This window comes from Delphinapterus leucas, chromosome 2 (genome assembly GCF_059928025.1).
Source record: "Delphinapterus leucas isolate spDelLeu-1000000601 "Yukka" chromosome 2, BTC_Dleu_Yukka2, whole genome shotgun sequence".
NCBI classification, from domain to species: Eukaryota; Metazoa; Chordata; class Mammalia; order Artiodactyla; family Monodontidae; genus Delphinapterus; species Delphinapterus leucas.
In genome coordinates, this window is record NC_143130.1 from 135426989 (window position 1) to 135445210 (window position 18222).

The 18222-nt window shown below is 38.9% G+C and overlaps 1 protein-coding gene across 1 annotated transcript; it reads right to left on the reverse strand.

The window, feature by feature from the left end:
• Positions 1–3427: 3427 nt before the first annotated feature.
• GMFB (glia maturation factor beta) lies at positions 3428–17446 on the reverse strand. Its single transcript, XM_089906266.1, is given in 9 exon segments — positions 3428–7096; positions 7098–7163; positions 8735–8808; positions 9848–9930; positions 10422–10471; positions 11389–11438; positions 12804–12900; positions 17106–17233; positions 17365–17446. Coding segments are annotated over 9 exon segments (672 nt in total). The 3' UTR covers positions 3428–7054.
• Positions 17447–18222: the final 776 nt, after the last annotated feature.

Here is an 18222-nt window from a genome sequence, read left to right on the forward strand (position 1 = left end):
AGATGGTGGTGAAGTGCTACACAGAGAATGAGAACAGATGGGACGTGAGTATCAATGTGTTGCCGCCTTAGGAAGGATGATAGGAAAGCCTCTGAGCGGCGCCACTTAAGCTCAGTTCAGAATACGGGAGCCAGCCACAGGAATACTGCAGGGGAAGGGATGAGGGGTGTGCAGAGGGGAGAGCGGGCAATCTTCCCAGGAAGAAGCTACAGCTAGTGAGAAAGACTGAGCTTGCTGTTGGAGGAACAAAAATAAGGCAGCTTGGCTCAGGTGTAGTGGGCTAGAATAGGACAGAATGAGATCAGAGAGGTACGCAGGGCTAGATCTGAGAGCTGACCCTGATGGCAGAACGAGAGATTTGTACAGTCCCTGACGGCAGCAAGGCAAAGACACGTGTTTCTTGCAGGCCCTGCTCAAAATGCCAGACTGGAGAAACAAAGGGAGGGTACCAGAGTTGACTGCTAGAAGCCAAGAGCTGGGAGGGACGGTTGTAAAGCCACCAGCCATAGGGGGCATGACCCGAGTCAAGGGTCTTGCAGCCAAAGCCCCCACTGGGGGAATTGGCAAGAAACCCACAAAATCATTCCATGGGAGAAAAAAGTTGGTATTTGACACTGACCACGCCAGAGGGCACCAACTCCAGGTTACATCTGTACCAGGTTAATAAGTCTTTTCCTTCTCCCTTATGTTGCCCATTTCCTCCAGTCTTTAAGGGCCCAAAGACACCTAGTGAATGGAGGAGCGAAGCAGGGCAATAATGCGGGACAGGCCACACCCCACGTCGCACGGTGGGTTTCCCTGCCTGGAACAAGCTTGAAGGAGGCAGAGTAGAGGAAAAGGAGATGGGAGGGAGGGAGGGAGCTTTAAAGAAAGTAAGATGTTGAAGTTCTGACATTAGGCTAGACTGGAATTTGTATTACCTGAAAAACTGAGCATAATTCCATAATTCTTAAGAGCGACCAGAAAAGCTATGGAGCCAGAGAATTCCTCCAGAGACAAGAAAAGAGATAACCAAAAATGTCACTGGATTCCTCTGAGTGGTAGACCTTTTCTACCTTTTGCTTAGGGTTAGGCACTTAGTTGGCATTTATGGAGCCATACTGCCATCAAGCAGATTGTTTCAGTCAAAGCCAGTTACCAGGTCTCAAGGGATGGAGACAGCCACAGGGCTGGAAGGAACTGGCCCCATGGGGACTGCGGGGGGTCGGGGGGGTTGGTTGTTCTGTCCTGAGGGTGCACCTGGGCAATGGGCTCCTGGCCGTAAAGTGTGTGTGTGTGTGTGTGTGTGTGTGTGTGTGTGTGTGTGTTTTAAGAAGATGCTATATTTAGTCCAACAAACAGCAGACTTCATGGTTTAAATGGCATTTGAGATGCTTTTTGAAGATCACTGATTTTGGCAGGCAGCAGCAGCATGGGGAAGAGGTGTTTCTGTTGGTTGGGGACAGGGCCAGGGCATGTTTGTATAAAAGGTGGGCTGGAGATGGTGTAAATGTAGGGAATAGGGGCAGATGAAACCAGAGGTAGCACTGGGGTTAGGTACTTTATGCAAGTGAACAAACATGTCCATATTGACTTAAGTAATGGAGGGTTTCTAGTAAGGATAGACAAACAGAGGAACCCAGAAAAAGCTGACCAACCAACCAGGCCTCAGAACGAGGGGGACTCTGAAGAATGGCCCTGGATCAAAGGAGGCCCTAGGAACCTAGAAGCCAGGAGGGTGGCCCTTCAATTCAGGGCTCCATCTTTAACATGATTCAGCTGCTCACTGCACACGTGCTTCATTCTATACCTCCCCAGCTGGCATCTTCTTTCCCTCTGCTCTGTAGGTTGCACTTGGCCTCTTCTCCATCTAACAGCGTTCTTCCAAGTTCAGCTCCCACTGCTAATGGCCTCATTCAAGAGAATGAGATCATCGTCCCAATATCAGGAATTGAACTATAATTGAATTGTACCTCTTTATAAAGTAACAAGACTGACACCGGGAAAGCAATTGGCCCAGCTCAGTGTTTGGTACCAGTTAGGCAACATCTTAGAGGCTGGTGGCCCTTGGGAGAGATCCTGTGTGTACTGACGATGGGGAGGGAGCTGCAGACAGGAGTACAGCCATGTGGGACAAACCATGGCTGTCTAAAGGCTTGCCCCTTCAGCAAGGAGCAGTGGCAGGGGTATTTCTACCTAACAAAGGTCTGTGGTGTATTGGGATCCGCCATCCATTACAGGTAAGGAATAGGTCACAATACGGCAGGACTTAATTCCAGGGTAACAGAATCTATACTTAACTGTGTAGGTAACAGTGTCTAGAATCCCCCGCCCCCCCACGTCCCCATCCCCACTCCTACCCCCACTCGCTGACACACATACACACACACACACACACACACACACACACACACACACACACACAGCCTTCCCCCTGCTTTGTCGGGGCAGCACAAGGTGGCTTTTGGATGCAACCTAGACATTCCGCTTTTTCTTTCCTGTAATTGGAAGAGAGGGTTACCTCAGCAGGGAGCTTTTCATGTAGCCTAGGCGCAGATCTCAGGCAAAGGATGAGAGAACTCCCTGATGCTCAGCGATAAGATCTTTCCTCTAACTGGCTTCCCAACATAGCTAAAAATGTACCGCACAAGGAGAGAGTATCCACTCAGGGTGCGCCCTCATGCAAATGAGAGTGGGCCCTCACTGTGAGGGTAAGTGATTAGAAATGCTTCTTGATGCTGAAAACTGAAAAGGACAAAAAGACAATGAAGGTGAAAAAATTTAGGAGCTGGCCGTCTGAGTAGCTAAGTGGCTAAATTTGAGAAATAAGGAAGATGTTTCCTCTGGCCAATTCTCCTTGTGAGATTCCTGAATATAGGAAGGCAAAAACAGCTCCTTTCACAACAGTAAACAAACTGTGACTGCTACATAGTCAATCACAAGAAGTATATGGTAAAGTCTAAATACTATGTTAAGTACTGTTGACTTGTATTCATTCAATAGATACCCACGACACACAAACCACGGACAACAGTCTGTGATATAGGCAGAATGGGTCTTTAACGGACGTTTAATAAATGGTGATAAACTATATTCAATCAAAGATCCTTCAATTTAATTTGATTTCTTACAAAATACACAGACCCTCTAACTTACAGTCTTCCCTTTGAAAGCAAGTGTTCATCATTTGAAATAATGCCCTCTGCCCCTACAAACAAACCATTTTAGTATCAGACCAAGTTTTAGAAATTTTTATAATCTCGTTATATTTTCCCTCCCCCGTTCCTACTTTTGCCAACTGATCCACTTATTCTGCCTCTCGGTTTTTCCAGATAAAGTAAACAACTGAATCTGTGTGGTTCACACAGATGCCACAATTGAGCCAGGCAGGTAATAGTAAATAACAACAAAAGGGAAAGGAGGCAAGTAAACAATGAAAAGCTGTAAGTCCTTTCATGTTAACATTTTATTTAAACCAGTACAAGCACCATGCTTAACAGAAGACTGTCCAAAATAAACATGCAATATGAACTCGCACAGACTGAAACCACAGCTTCAGAAGTTGTGCCAGCTGTTGATTTTGTTAAACGATGACAGGAAACTGTTAAAATTCACAAGACTAAACCATTAATGTTTCAAGCCTCCTGAATGAGATTACATTGGACCACCTGAATCAGTGGGAACTACCCTGGCATGTTAGTGATCTCAAACAATATTCAAGTAATTACACGTGTATGAACTATACTCCAAAAAGCAAGAAAACACAGTTTCTATCACAACCTTAATGTAGTTGTTTTAAATATCATAGGGAGATGATCACTGATTTGAAATGTCAAATGGCATAATAAGAAACAAATTTCTCAAGAGTATTCAACTTGGGAGCACTGATGTTAAGTGGCCTAAAAGAGTTACATTGTTCCAGAAATACAAAATAAGATTCGTCCAGAAATGTTTGAGACACTTCTTCACATAAGTTGTAAAGGCTCAAATTCTGTAGATTCCAGTATTACCAGTCTATTGAACAAACAGGGAAAGCAACTATACTAAGAATATTTGAATTGATAGATTACGAGTTACTCTCTACCTTCCACCAAATGTCAGCATTTAAACTCTTATGAAAATATCTTTTCATCACTAGTCCACATTATGGATTAATGACATTGCTCGTGTTTTAAGGTAGTCCAGACATATTTTTAAGAACCCCTTCCTTACTATCTATATGAGTGGGGAACAAAGACAGCCAAATTAAATTTGGCAATAAACTCCTTTAACTGGAAAAGTTTTAAAGTGTCAGACCAGGATACAGTTTATGGCTACGTTCGACTCCTGAAAATAGGAGACAAAAAGGGAGAGAAAAGTGCTGACATTTTGCTACAAAGACCATTTAGTAATGACAATACAAAATTCAGCAACACCCTCTTAAACAAGAGTATGTTTAACTGCACTAGGCATTTAGTAAACTTTTTAGAAATAGACAATTTGAACATTTATTTTAGAAGTCAATTAAACAAAAACAGCCAGCCAAACAACTTTTTTCCTAACATAATTGCTTCAATACCAGAACAAAGTGAATACTATTCAAAACTCTTTGACATTTTGGAGTTTCAGCATAGTCACCTGAGAACAGTTTTCTTCATATATCATTTATGTTGCCACAAAAACCATACTAAAAAACATGCTGTGATTACGAGTCAGTTCTATTTTGACAACATTAGATGCTATGCAGAACTTATACAAGGCCAACAATTTCAAAACTAATGGTGACTTAGAAGACCATGAAGGAGGTTCCCAGGAAAAAAGCTGCTGCCAAAAAGGAAAGATGAAGTTTGAAGGCTGAATGGGAATGGCTGTACCAGAAATGGAATGTAAAAACTGGAATTACAAAATCTGGAGTTGCTATTAGGGAGAAGGCAGAAAAAGAGATTGAACAGGAAATATACTTTAAAAGAACAATGCAAAATTTGATTAGATGAAAGGGAAATATATATAAAAAACAGAGAACACTCTAGGACAAGGAATCTATAACTCTCCCTATAGGACCAAGGAAGTGAAAAAAATGTTCTACTGATCCCCTAACCTCATCTATTGTCTTGCAAAAATACATGTTATCGATAAGGAGTCAGACAAGCTCAAAAAAGCATGGTTTATCACAGCTCTTTGTCCCTGTTAGAGCACAGGGGAGCTAAGAGTTCTGTGTATGGAGGTCAATATTATCTGACATTATGGAGGACCTTCCAATTAAATTTAAAAAACAAAAAAACACCTAAAACATGCAAGACAAAATAAGGAACCTCACTAAAAAAATACATTCTTGCAGCCCTAGATTCTCTTATTGCTGCGAACCTGATGAAACGAAATCTCATTTCCTTCATTCAAAAACATTAGAAGTGTCCAGTCACTTGGATTACATTTGCATTTCTGCATAATTATAAGCATTATTCTCCAATATCAAAATAGCTGTTTAAAGAATTCTTAAACATCCTGGGTTAAGTTCTCTCTCTCTGGAAATTGGAATAAAGAACCCTTCCCATTCATTAACCAAAACAAATACCCCCTCTAGCACTTCCTCATCTCCAACTAACTTCCTATTGCTTCCTGTTTTTTAGATTAGTGAAAGCCAAACAGTGTTGGAATAGAAGATTCAATATTGTGAAAATTCCAACTATCTTCACCTCTTTATTAAAGTTGGCACAGAAACCTTAAAAAAATGCAAAGCACATATGAATGGGAGATACGCCAACATTAAAAAAAAAAGCCTTTGCTAGTTTTGAAATGATTAAGATATTCTTAATAAAAGAATTCACTCACCAAATCTGGGTAGTCTTTAGAGTCTCAAGACCTTTTGTCAAATTAATGTCAAGATAATCTTAAACAGTTACTCATATGTTTTTAAAGTACACTATATATCAGAATCCTTGCTTTAATAATGCCAAGGATGCCATCATCTAACAAGACAGGTGTCCAGTTTAGAATATCTTCTGACATTTAGGATGTAAGATGAGATTTCTATTGATGTGTTAATGTTATTAACTATGGCCAAGGTTTTAAGATAACCATTTTTTTTCCTATGGCACAAAACTAATCACAAATATGCCCCAAATTATAACTCTCAACTGCCATATATTCACCAATGCAAGTAGATAGTTGGAATTTTTAAAATATCAAGTTGATTTTATTACAAATTTCAGATACACATATTAGAAAATTGTTTTACTTGGACCCTTTACAAAAGTATTAATTTCACCAAATCTGGAATACTGGCAGAGTGTAAAAGTCTTAAACTAAATGTAAAGCTAACAAAGGCACAGTATTAACACATGTAAAATAACGAGCATTCACAGGACATTAAGAGGTGCTTTATAAATAAAGTGTTATTAACGTAGATTCAAACCTATCTAGAAATGACACAACCAGGAATGAGGCCCTTAATTAGTTACAATCCATCAATTTCTAAGACTAAAATGCTATTTTCCATAAGAAGAGAACCTAATAGTCATAACTTTATTATAAAATCTAACTTCCAGACCTTAAGAACAAGCAACTGACGAAGTTTCTGGACTTGATTAAAAGGATATAGAAAATAAAGAAGGCAAGGAATTGATGGAAAAAATGCTTGTAATGCAGATTATACTATAGTAAGTTATTATTCATGGCTCAAAATTGGGTCACTCAAGTCTTTTATCCCAAATTGATTTCAAAGATTTGACAAGTGATAATATGCTATTTTCATATATAAACTGCTAATATCCAGTATTTGTCAAAAGGAGGCAACTGTTGTCTATCACAATCTAATACCCACTTTCCAATGGTGTCTGTAAATAGTAACAAATTCTGAACCATAAGTTGTAGAAATTAGTCACAAGAGTGCAAAAAGTCCCTGGAGAGAAGTAGTCCACCTAACAATTACAAATATAAGGAAACACTTTACAAAGTTTCATTACTATGAAGATGATTTCCCCTTTGTTCAAACTTTGAACAAATGAAGAATTTTTCTTTACTGCAGGTAACAAACTGTAAATAACAGTGCATTTTTAGGCATAAATAAGTATTTATGTCTGGTTCCAGTATGGTCAGGTTAATACATAAATACTTTAGAAACACAGAAGTTCACATTAGTGGAAAAATCCAAGTTTCTCACGTAACCATTCTTCAGTTAGGTCTTCGGTATTTCTTATTTCAAATACCTTAAGAAAAAAATCAAATATTTTGTATATTTGAGTATTAAATACCAAATTCTCCTTCCTTTCATGTTGGTCATGACTTAATCTGTGTAAATTAGATATAGTTTTACGTTTCTTTAAGTGCTAGAGCCTCAGTTACCAAAGTTTAGCAATCAAGACAGCATAAAATCAAAACTCTTAAAAGCACAAATCTACAAATGTTCTAAAAGAGTAGTTCTGTAAATATTACCCACTAAAAGAGAGAGCCAAGTATACACACTTAAAATCAATCCAGTTAGGAACTGGAAGAGCAGGTGCTGATCCTTCACAGGTGGAGGGAATACAGCTGTTTTTATAAGGATAGATTAGTGGTCCACAGCCACAAATCTCTAGCCAGAATCTGAACACACACAGGCCCAGAAAGTATAACGGCTATAAAAAGACAGTTTGTGTAAGACAATGTAATAGAGCAGAAAGGATGGGATTTGAGGCCAGATGAAAGTTTGAATCCTAGCTCTGAAATGTACTAATATACAACCCTAGGCAAGTCATTCATCCTCTGAACCTCAGTTTTCCCAGCTAAGAACAGGAGTTTCACCATCAACTTACAGAGCTGTGGTGAGGATTCAATCAGATTATTTGTAAAAGTAACTTGTAAATTGTAATGCCTTAATTCCAGCACTTTAGGGCAGGCCTAGGATTAGAGCAGACATGAGCCTGTTAACAGAGCTCCTTCCTAACCACCCAATCCCCTTAGAGCAACTCCAGCATATTCCCGTGGTACAAATGAGGATAAGTAGTGTCTATAAGTTGGTGGTATCAATGACAATCATGTGGGCTAAAGGGAAAAAGCAGAGGGCACTTAAAAACATCACCTGGGTTGATAATTAAGCACCCAAGGGGAAAACCCTGCTCTCATTAAAATAAAAACTGAAAGGAAATATTATTTAATACCATTCCAGTGATGTAAGATTCTATTTCAAAACGTTAAATGTATATACTTTTTCAACTCAAACTAATGCATGGAAGTTAAATAAAGTTTGAAAGCAAGTACCACTCTTACCTTTAACCTTCAAAAATGCCATAAAACAACAGGAACATGTTAAATCTTGAAGCAGGTGTCTCATATGAAACAGAATGCTCTAACTTAATAAAGCTAATACGTATTCTTAAAATTTTAATTTTAGATTTGGAAACAATACAGTTAACTGCATAGCATGGAATTGCTGCACAGAATTTGGTTCATTTAGTCAATGGTAAAGGGCCCGGAGAAGCTTCAAATGCTGCATTTATCTACTAGAAATTACATTATGGAAGATGAAAAATTCTCAACAGATTGAGTAGTTTTCTAAAGCTACCTATATTTTGAATATGAGTTCTTGTAGTCAACTTATAATTTTCATTCCAAAAACACACTTTTCGTTAAAGACTTCTATCATTCTATTTCCAACTAATAAAAAGCTCTAGTTTACTGCTCTGTTCTAAATAACTTTCACCTATATAAAGAAATACTTAACTCTTCAGATTACTTGGGTATTGCTCTATTTAGAAAGGGAAAAAATTGTCTCAACAAGTTAGTCAAATATAAATGCCACCTTGGTGAGTTCAGCTGTTTGGACTAGCTTATTCTTACTCCCAGCATACATCATCTGTTGTTCAGGCTTACATCCTGGAAGAGACAGATCAGAGTAGAAATGAGACTTAAATTTTGAAAGAGTGATGAGTTTTCATTATTTACTTTATAAAAATGACACATTTAGGATTTCCTGTGCTATCAAGTTTACAAACACTTCTGTCTAAATGTGTAAAAGCTGTATTTTGAGTCTTACACTGCATACTGCCTGCACAAAGAGAAACAGCTATATTACTAATGAACAAGGCTTTAGATCAGCAAAAATAAATGAGGCTAGATCTCTAAAGATCTTGACTTTTAGAGCCTTGCAAATACTTTAAAACTTTTCAGCACTTAGTTTTGACAGTAAATATCAAGATGAATTTTACAAAGGCCTAATACATATAGGTTTGGGGATGCTGTTGGGTCAGTAATGTCAGGAGATTGACTCTGAAAAAAGGTTACGGTCTGTTTACGTATTAATTAAAAAATAGACTGCAGTATATTTTAAGTGCTACATAAATGATACAAATAATAAAGTTCAGGGAGGAGTTCAGTGAGCAGAAACTTTATTGTGGGCTTGAATGGTGGTGGCAGTGGGAGTTCTGGTGATAATGGTTACTTTAAATACCAATAAGCCATTTTAATATCCAATGTAAGCTACTCTGGGACTATTTTCAAGATTATAGGCATATCACTGGTAACTGCTATTTTAAAGAGAAACACCAAATATATATCATAATCATACACATAGTTCACATACTTATAAATAAAATTAAAATACAGAAGAAAATGTACTTTTGATATTTTAAAATGTCATTACATTTTCCTTAAAATCAACTCCTTAAAACATCTTTACAATTTGACCTAACTACACTTCTAGGAATCTATCCTAAGAAAAGCAAGTTCTAAGAGATGATGCTTTATAGTAACTTCTTTTTAGGGATGCATTCATGTGTGTATGTGCGTGCGCACATACTGCAATTTAGGTTATTCAACATTTTTCCTCCTTAAAATGAGCATAAAATTTGTCTAGTATAAAAATGGTTTAATTTGATCAGAACCAAATATGCACTATTTAAAGAAATTCACTTACCAACAGGACTGGAGAAAATAAAGCACAGAGGGTATGAAACTCTTCCATCATCATGTTGATACTTATAACTATATACAATGAAGGTTTTTCTCAAGTTAAGGAAACTAAAATTACTGCTCTGTTTGAGACAAGTACTTATCAACAAAGTTCTGAAAGAAAACACGCACCAGGGGAGCTAGTGGGTGGCAAATTTCTATCCTATCCATTTAGGCCACACCTTCATTATTCATTATCTTTCCACAAAATTATAAATGGGCCCCCCCCAAAAGTTATAACATCTTATACTCTCTCACAAATAAATTTATTAAAAGTATAGATTTAATATGGATTTTTTCTCTTTCTCAATTTTTATTATAAACATGTAATAATAAAAGGAACTTTTAAAAAATAATATTAATTTTTTGGTTCTTTTCCAATACGAGCATACATTTTATTGAATAATTTGGTCATGATCATGGTGTAGAAGAAAATTTTGTAAAATATGTCTTTTAAAAGTTGAACAAATGAACTTCATAAATAAAATGGTGACCACTTAAAAAAAACAAATCTTTCTAAAGCACTAAGAAAAGGATATCGAGGTTGTCGTTCAGGTAGTTCATCTTTAAGTTCATCTGGTGAAATGCCCTGGAACCATAAAGAAAACAACTTTTAAACATTTTCTTACCCATAAATTCTTAAGAGATATACCAGCACCTATTCTACTAACAGGTATAAATTCATAACCTTATACCACAACATAAAATTTTATTTTACTAAATTGTACATAAGCTGAGGTTATTAAAACCTCAGTGCAATGAAAGCCTACTCCAGCCCACTCAGTTTAGCTCTGTGTATTAACTAAACATGGGGCTGAGAGGCAGAGTAGTCTATGCTCATGTTCCAATCGTCAGAAAATACTGAGTGAGATAAGCCAACTCCTCAGAGCAACAACAATATCTGATTTAGGGGAAAAAAGTTAATTTCTTTTCACTCTAAATTAGTTACTTAACTTGACAAACTAAATACTTAGGTTAAAGGGCTTTAGTTTTTAATTACTGGCCAACCAATTTAGAAGCAAGTTATAAAGCTGATTCAGTTTTGGGGCTTCCCTCGTGGCGCAGTGGTTGGGAGTCCACCTGCCAATGCAGGGGACATGGGTTCATGCCCCAGTCCGGGAAGATCCCACATGTCGCGGAGCGGCTGGGCCCGTGAGCCATGGCCGCTGAGCCTGCGCGTCCGGAGCCTGTGCTCCGCGACGGGAGAGGCCGCAGCAGTGAGAGGCCCGCGTACAGCCAAAAAAAAAAAAAAAGTTGATTCAGTTTTTACCAGACATATAGCCCTAGCTTCTACTACTTATTACCCTGGATTTCATTAATGTTTTATGGGAGGTGATTATATTACCAAGACAATGCACTACACAATAATTAGCACATGCTTTTCATGCATAATGATCATGTCTAAAGGTTTAGAACTTGCTTTAGAAGTAACTGTAACTAATATAGCATCTTTTGGGCAATAATAATTGCTTAATGATAAAACTATATTTAGCTGATCCAACAAACCTCAAGCTCTTCATCCAGCACCACCAGGCGTTTATCCTTATCAATTTTCACTAAAATAAAAATATAGTATGAGTAAACTGTGATTCTGATGTGACTTGATCTACCCAACCCGCAGAGTCCTAGCCCTTTTTTGGCATCCAAAATTAAAACAGGAAGAAACACAAGCATAAAACACAAGCTTGACTCTACAAGCAGTCAGCATTTAAAAGCTTTTACCCAGAATTCCCAGCACCTAACTTAGAACTTTATGTCAACTCCTTACATTTACTGTGTATATGAAGAACTTTGTAACTCAAATGCACTTCCTAGATGATAAGAAAAGGTCATTGTGACTGAGACTGGTTTATTGCACATGGTTAGAATTGCAAGCAAAACGTGGACCAAGGGTCAGGACAGAACAACCGCCAGATTCCCAGCTTCTCCAGAGTCAGGATTTCATGGTGCAGTATGAGTATTCTGAGAAAGTGAATTACCAAATAGTAGTGATATCTCTATTAAAATACATGCAACAGAGCCCAAAGCCAAACTGAAATACGTTTAGATAATCTATGCCTGTATTCTTTTCCATTACTCTGAAAAGTTATCCAATTTTTTATTTTGCACTAATTTCATAGTAAATCCTGTGAGACACAATATGATCTCAAATAGCTTTACTCTTTGTGGCAAAATGGCACTGACACACATTGTCACTTTAAAGAACTGTATGCCTACACTGTAGTATTTGTTTGTAAAAGAACCATAATTCAACAAGCTGTCACCACCTCATTAATTCACATCTGCCAGATGCATCTCTGTTAACAGTATATAGAGTTTTACATTCTCACCCCCTCATCCTTCCTTTATCTTTCTAAATCACTACCCACATGTTAAATATTACCTAAGAATATAAAAGAAATCTCCATAACATCACATACAGTTCACAGTGGAAGAGGCAATATACAAATCATTCTTTCTACTGTCAAAAGTCTGTGACACTTAAAAGTACTCTCCATGAAACTAGAGTTCAAGTCTACAATTGAATTAAGACCTCAAATCACTTTGAACATAATGCTGAACTGTACCACTTTAGGTGTAGGCAAAGGTGTCTGAGGATGAACAGCCAGGCTATTTTTAGTCCCCTGAAAGTTAAAGGATGGAGTTGGATGGGTCACTACAAATGACCAAGTGACCAAGAAGATGATCATCTTCTCCAGAGCTGTGTAGGCAGCTGAGGGCGGAGGCAGGACACTCTGCCTCTGTTCTGTTACAGTAGCTGCTACTTTTTAAAGTGACCTAACAGATGGGGGCTGGTGCGGGGGGGGCATTAAAACTGGAAGAGGTAACTTTCTAAAGGTTCAGGTTATTCGATGTAGCTATAGGATAAAGCCAAACTCCAAACTAAGACCATGTAACGGAGACAATCGCTTTTAGCTTACTTATAATGGCAGCATTGTTCGTCTCTTTGCGAAAACGAAACTTTCTCAGCTTTTCCACTAAATCTTCAGCAACATCACAAACTACCAAAGACTCACTCTAGAAAAGACAAAAATCATGTTAGCAAATGCCATGACTTCAATATACATATGTACATGTTAAAGTTATAAAACCTAATACCTTTATGAAGGTATACTGACACCTACAAATGTCATAATTATGTGAAAGTATTAATGTGAAACACATGAACACTTAAAAAGCTTTTAAATCTACCAAGCTTTGTATCTACATTATTAAATTATACACATTTGTTCATCTTATATGTAGGGTATACTTTCTCTTTGGCTACTAAATATCTCAAGGAACTAGACACATAATAATGTGCAATTTCATCAGAACTGTAGAGGAAGGGAAGAATAAGGGAAAAGTCAAGGATCATTGCTGTTAGAAAGTATACTATTTTTGCACTATGCAGCAAGAACAGGAAAATCATCTTATTACACTTAGAGTTAACAAGGCCTTAGTTCATTTTTGAGTCTCACAACTATGAAAAAATAAAAAGAAGCAAAAGTTATGAAAAATAAACCTAAGAGTAAAGACCAATTACATTTTATATCTTAATTAAATGACTACACGGATCAAAAAAAAAGGAGCTATTAAGAATTATGAAAGCAAAACCAGATGAAACAAATATAAACACTCAAAGAACCTTTTATAAATTATGAAAAAGTATTAGAAACTCTTCTCCAGAAATCTGGCAAGGAAATTATCAAAATCACTCTTCTTTTAGTGGTACAAATGCACTATTGATTGCAAGCATGTGGATGGGAATCTTTTTCTTTAATGTGTAAACTTTGAACACATACAAAAGTAGAGAATAGTATAGTGAAATCCTATGCACTTAACACTCAGCTTCAACCATTATCAACACAAAGCTAATCTTATTTCATCCAAAAACCTCAATACTGCCCCCATGGACCGTCATATAGGAAAGGCCCAAAGTCATTTTAACTATAAATATTTTAATATGTATTAATAAAATGACAGTATATGCCATTAAAAACATAATGACAATAACATTATCTCACCTAAAAAAAACTAATAATAATTCCAGTGAGTTATTCAAGTAGAGTTCAAAGTTCAAATTTCCCTATTGTTTTAATTTTTTTTTTTCTTTTTTAACAGTGAGTTTGATTGAGTCAGGTTCCAAACAAGGTCCACATTCTTTGGTCTCTTCATATATGGGTCTCCCCCCACCACCCACTTCTTCAGAAAATTAAAAGTGTTTTGAGACCAATGCCAAATACATGTCTCATTACAATCCGAAAGAATTAAGGCTTCAAATTTTAAGTTAAAAGGAAAATTTAAGAAAAGGCTGCTTTTTCATCCTGTGTTGGGTAAATAAGAGCATATGTTACAACAGTAAATAGCTATCAATTTTAAGTTGTCCTTTAAATTCATAACACTGGTAACATAAGTTATGATATACCATAGGATGTGCTACTTATACAATTAGAAAGTACATCCCACCAATACATATTATCCAATAAATTAGGCTCCAGTAGGAGTCATGTATGACCATCCTTTTACTTCTCTTTAGAGAAAGAAATGCTAAGTCATATAGAGCTTCCTGAATGCAGTATTCAAGCCTAGTCTATTTTTTCCTATCTTTCAAGAAAGAGATATAAATCAGAAAACTAGAATTTCCAATCTTTCATCAACCAAAGATAGAACCCTTTAGTAGAAACTAATAAATACTTTAGATTTTTGTAGGCAAAGAGCAATTTGTCATGAGTCTTATCTTACAGTTCTGATACCCAGAGCTGCCTGTGCAATCCTGACACTCTAAGAATAGTAAACCAAGTGAAAAACATGCTGTGATTTAATCTATATTGCTTTTTTTTCATTTTCACCCCTCCCAATACCTTAATAAGGCCAAAAATTCCTTCCTACAAGAAAAAGGACCACAGCTCAGCTAACTCTAATGCTTTCAGTCAATAGAAGCATTTAAAAATCAGTATAACACCCTGAAAACAACACTGTATGGTAAATATTAACATACAAAGTGGAGAGTTGAACTCAAGTGGTCATCTATTGGATAATCCACACAATGAACATTTAATGAGTGTCAGCAAGTGCTAAGTGCTAGGGATACAATGCTATAAGATAAATAGATTAAAACTATGGGCCCCTCAAGGAGCTTATAAAGTCTATTAGAAAACAGACATACATAAAAATCATCAGGTAAAAAAATATACACTTGTTTGTACCTAGGATAAGAGCTAGAAAGGAGAGAAACTTGATGCTATGAGAACTTATGACTAGCGGACAACAGCATGGTTACAGGAGACTTGCCTGAAAAAGGCATCTAAAGGACCAAAACTGCCTATGTAAAGGCCCTTTGATTAAAGTGAGCACGGCACATCTAAGATAACGAAAGGCCAGTGTGACTCAAGCACAGAGAACGAGCTGTAACACGTACAAGAGGAGGCTGGCAGGGGCTGGACCACATAGGGCCCAGTGAGTTATACTAAGTACTTTGGTCTCTATCCTATGAGCAAAGGGAAGCCACTAAGGTGTTTTAAGTAGGTGGTGACAGGAAGGAAACAGGCAGAGCACCTGGATGAACAGACCAAGACTAGTTAACTGACAAGGCTAGTCCAGGTGAGAGATGAAAAGTAGCTTAGACAGACTGATGAGGATAAAGAGAAGCAGGTGAATTCTGTTAATAATTGTTAACGTGTATTAAACGCTATGAGAAAACACTGTGCTATGTACTTTACATGGATCTCTCTTCATCCTCAAAACAATCCCATTAGATGGGTATTATAGTATACCCAATTGCAATAAACTTATTAATAAGATTTAGAGAGATTAAGTATATTCCCCCAAAGTTATGCAACTAGGGGAGCCAGGACTCAAGCCAGACAGCCTGACTTTAGCCCACACTTAACCACCACAAAGGAGCTGGTGACAGACAATACTGGCAGGGGTGGATCGGTAAAAAAGGTGACTCCTAAGCTTTATGGCTTGTGTTAAGACTTAAACAGTGCTACCTTTCACTAAGTTAAGGAACCACTGAGGAACACCAGGTTTGAGGGGAAAGAGATGAGTTCTATTTTGGACAAACTGAGAGGGCTATGAGGCACTCAAGTGGGGAAAAGCTTCCCAGGGGATGTTAACTAAATAGTGGGATATAAAATCTGTGCTGGATCTCAGAAGCAAGGTGTGCACTACAAATTCACAAGTCATCTACATATAGGTAAGTGGTAATTGAAGCTATGAGTGTAGGAAAGAAATGAAGGAGAAAAAAATACAGAATGTTAAATGAAGCATTAGGATGGAGCCTAGGACTCCTACTTGTGATGTACAGGATAGGAGAAATGCATGGGACACAGACAGACGAACAACAGGAGACGATGTAGGAGAAAAACCAGTTCTGTATCCTAGAAGCCAAGGGGGAAGCATGAGGGAAGAAAATGCTTCAAAGAGGGGAGCGTGATCAACACCCAGAATGCAGCTGAAAGGTCAGGAAACGTGAGAATTGAAGAGTGAGTCCCTTGGATTTAGTGACCAAGACAAGATCTATTCGATGGAAGTGAGTTGAGCAATGAGTGGGAGGTCAGAGAATACAACAGTGGGAGTTTTGTGTTTTGCTTGTAATTAAAGACACGAGAAGCATATTTTAAAACCCGATGGGAAAGATCCAGGAGATCCTCGTTGGGGAACTAATTTAATTCTACACTTTATTTTTGAGCGCGGGGTCTAACCCATACGAGACGGAAGCCAGAACCCCCAGACAGCGCAAAACTAAGCTTTTTACAGTTACTTTAAGGCCAAGGGTCAAAACACTGGGTCAAAAGATTTCCAACTGCCATAACTCGAAGAAAGCATGGGTAAGGAGAAATCCTTAGAGGCAGGCCAGGGGAAGGAGGAAAAAGAAACTAAGGCGAGGCCGAGAGAATGGAGTCAGAATTCGAGCCCTCCCCAGCAAAGGCGGCCAGACCGAAAGTGCTCGGCGTCCGCCGGCCCTTTGGGCCTGGCCCGGGCCCTGGGAGAAAAGCCGGCGTTTGGGGGAGCCCTCGGCTGGGCCAGACCCACGGCCCCTTCGACCCTTCAGCGCCGCAGCAGCTAAAGCCTTCCATCCAGAAGCACCCGATGAGAATCACCCACCCGCGCTGGTCGCACCCTAGTCGCCAAGCCCGCTGGGCGATTCGACCCCGGGCCCGGCAGGAGGATGCTGCCCTTAGGCGAGGCGGCAGCGTCCGCGGGCGGAGGCCAAGACTCAGACTGAGGGTACCCACCAGCAGCCGGGCCGGAAGCGGCCGCCGACCCACCCCGGGCACTGCCCGCCGAGACCGGTTCTGGCAAACAGGAAAGCCCGGCGGGTTGGCCCAGCCCTCCGGCCGGCCCCCACCCTCCCCGGCAGCAACTCACCATTTTCCTTCCGGCCGTCAGCAGCCTTTCGCCTTCCCTCGGGTCCCTTTAAGAATGGCACGACAGCCGCCTCCCTTCCTACCCGGCGCCAGGCAGAGCCGCCCCCACCAAGCTACGCGGCAGCGCCAGGCCGGCACGTGACGGTGGACGGCGTGCTGCGCGGCTCAAAATTAGCCGAAACGCGATCGCCCGCTTGCTCTTCAGCCATTGTAGGGGAGGATGCCCTGTCTGATTGGGAGTGGGCGACCGTGCCAAAATACACTCTTAAAACTCAAGCCAGTTTTTGCTTCCTTTTAACTTTCCTCAAGCTCTGAGATCAATTTTCTGGTGACATGATTAAGTCTACGATTTCAGTGGTAAATGTGTGGGTTAACCCTGGCTTCCCTCCCACCCTTTCCGGAACCCTACCCCAGACTCCCGCCAGCTTCTGGGACTTGATTAATACATTTCTTTTCTCAATGGTGTTTATTTATTGAAGTATGATTGAATGATGATTGATGTCTAGATGAGTGCTCTCATCTAGAGCTGTTGTCTAATCACACATTAAGAAGTTTCTGTAGGAGGTGCCGACTTACTGGAGCAAGTTTACTTTTGAATGTGGTGGGGAAAGTAGTTTAGAAGAAGTAAGGTTCGAACTCAGAATTCATACAGGTGCCTTCAATGAAAGAAGCTGCCTGAGGCAAGATCTCATGGTGTTTACAGCTTATCCCCAGCTGCTAGCATGATGCCGCATCCATAGTAGATGCTCAATTCATATTTGCCGAAAGAGTGAAAGAAGCAAAGAAAAAGAAAATTCCAGAACATGCTCCCACTTACATCCTTCTTCATTAGTATTAGACTGAATTATTAGAATTTTTAAAGTTTGTGTTTAATATTAAATTTAATGAATTGTTAGCATGTTAATAAGTAGCATTAAATCAGAATTCAAAATATATAAATTAATTTGATACAATACCTATGTTTTCTCATAAGTTAGAAAACTAG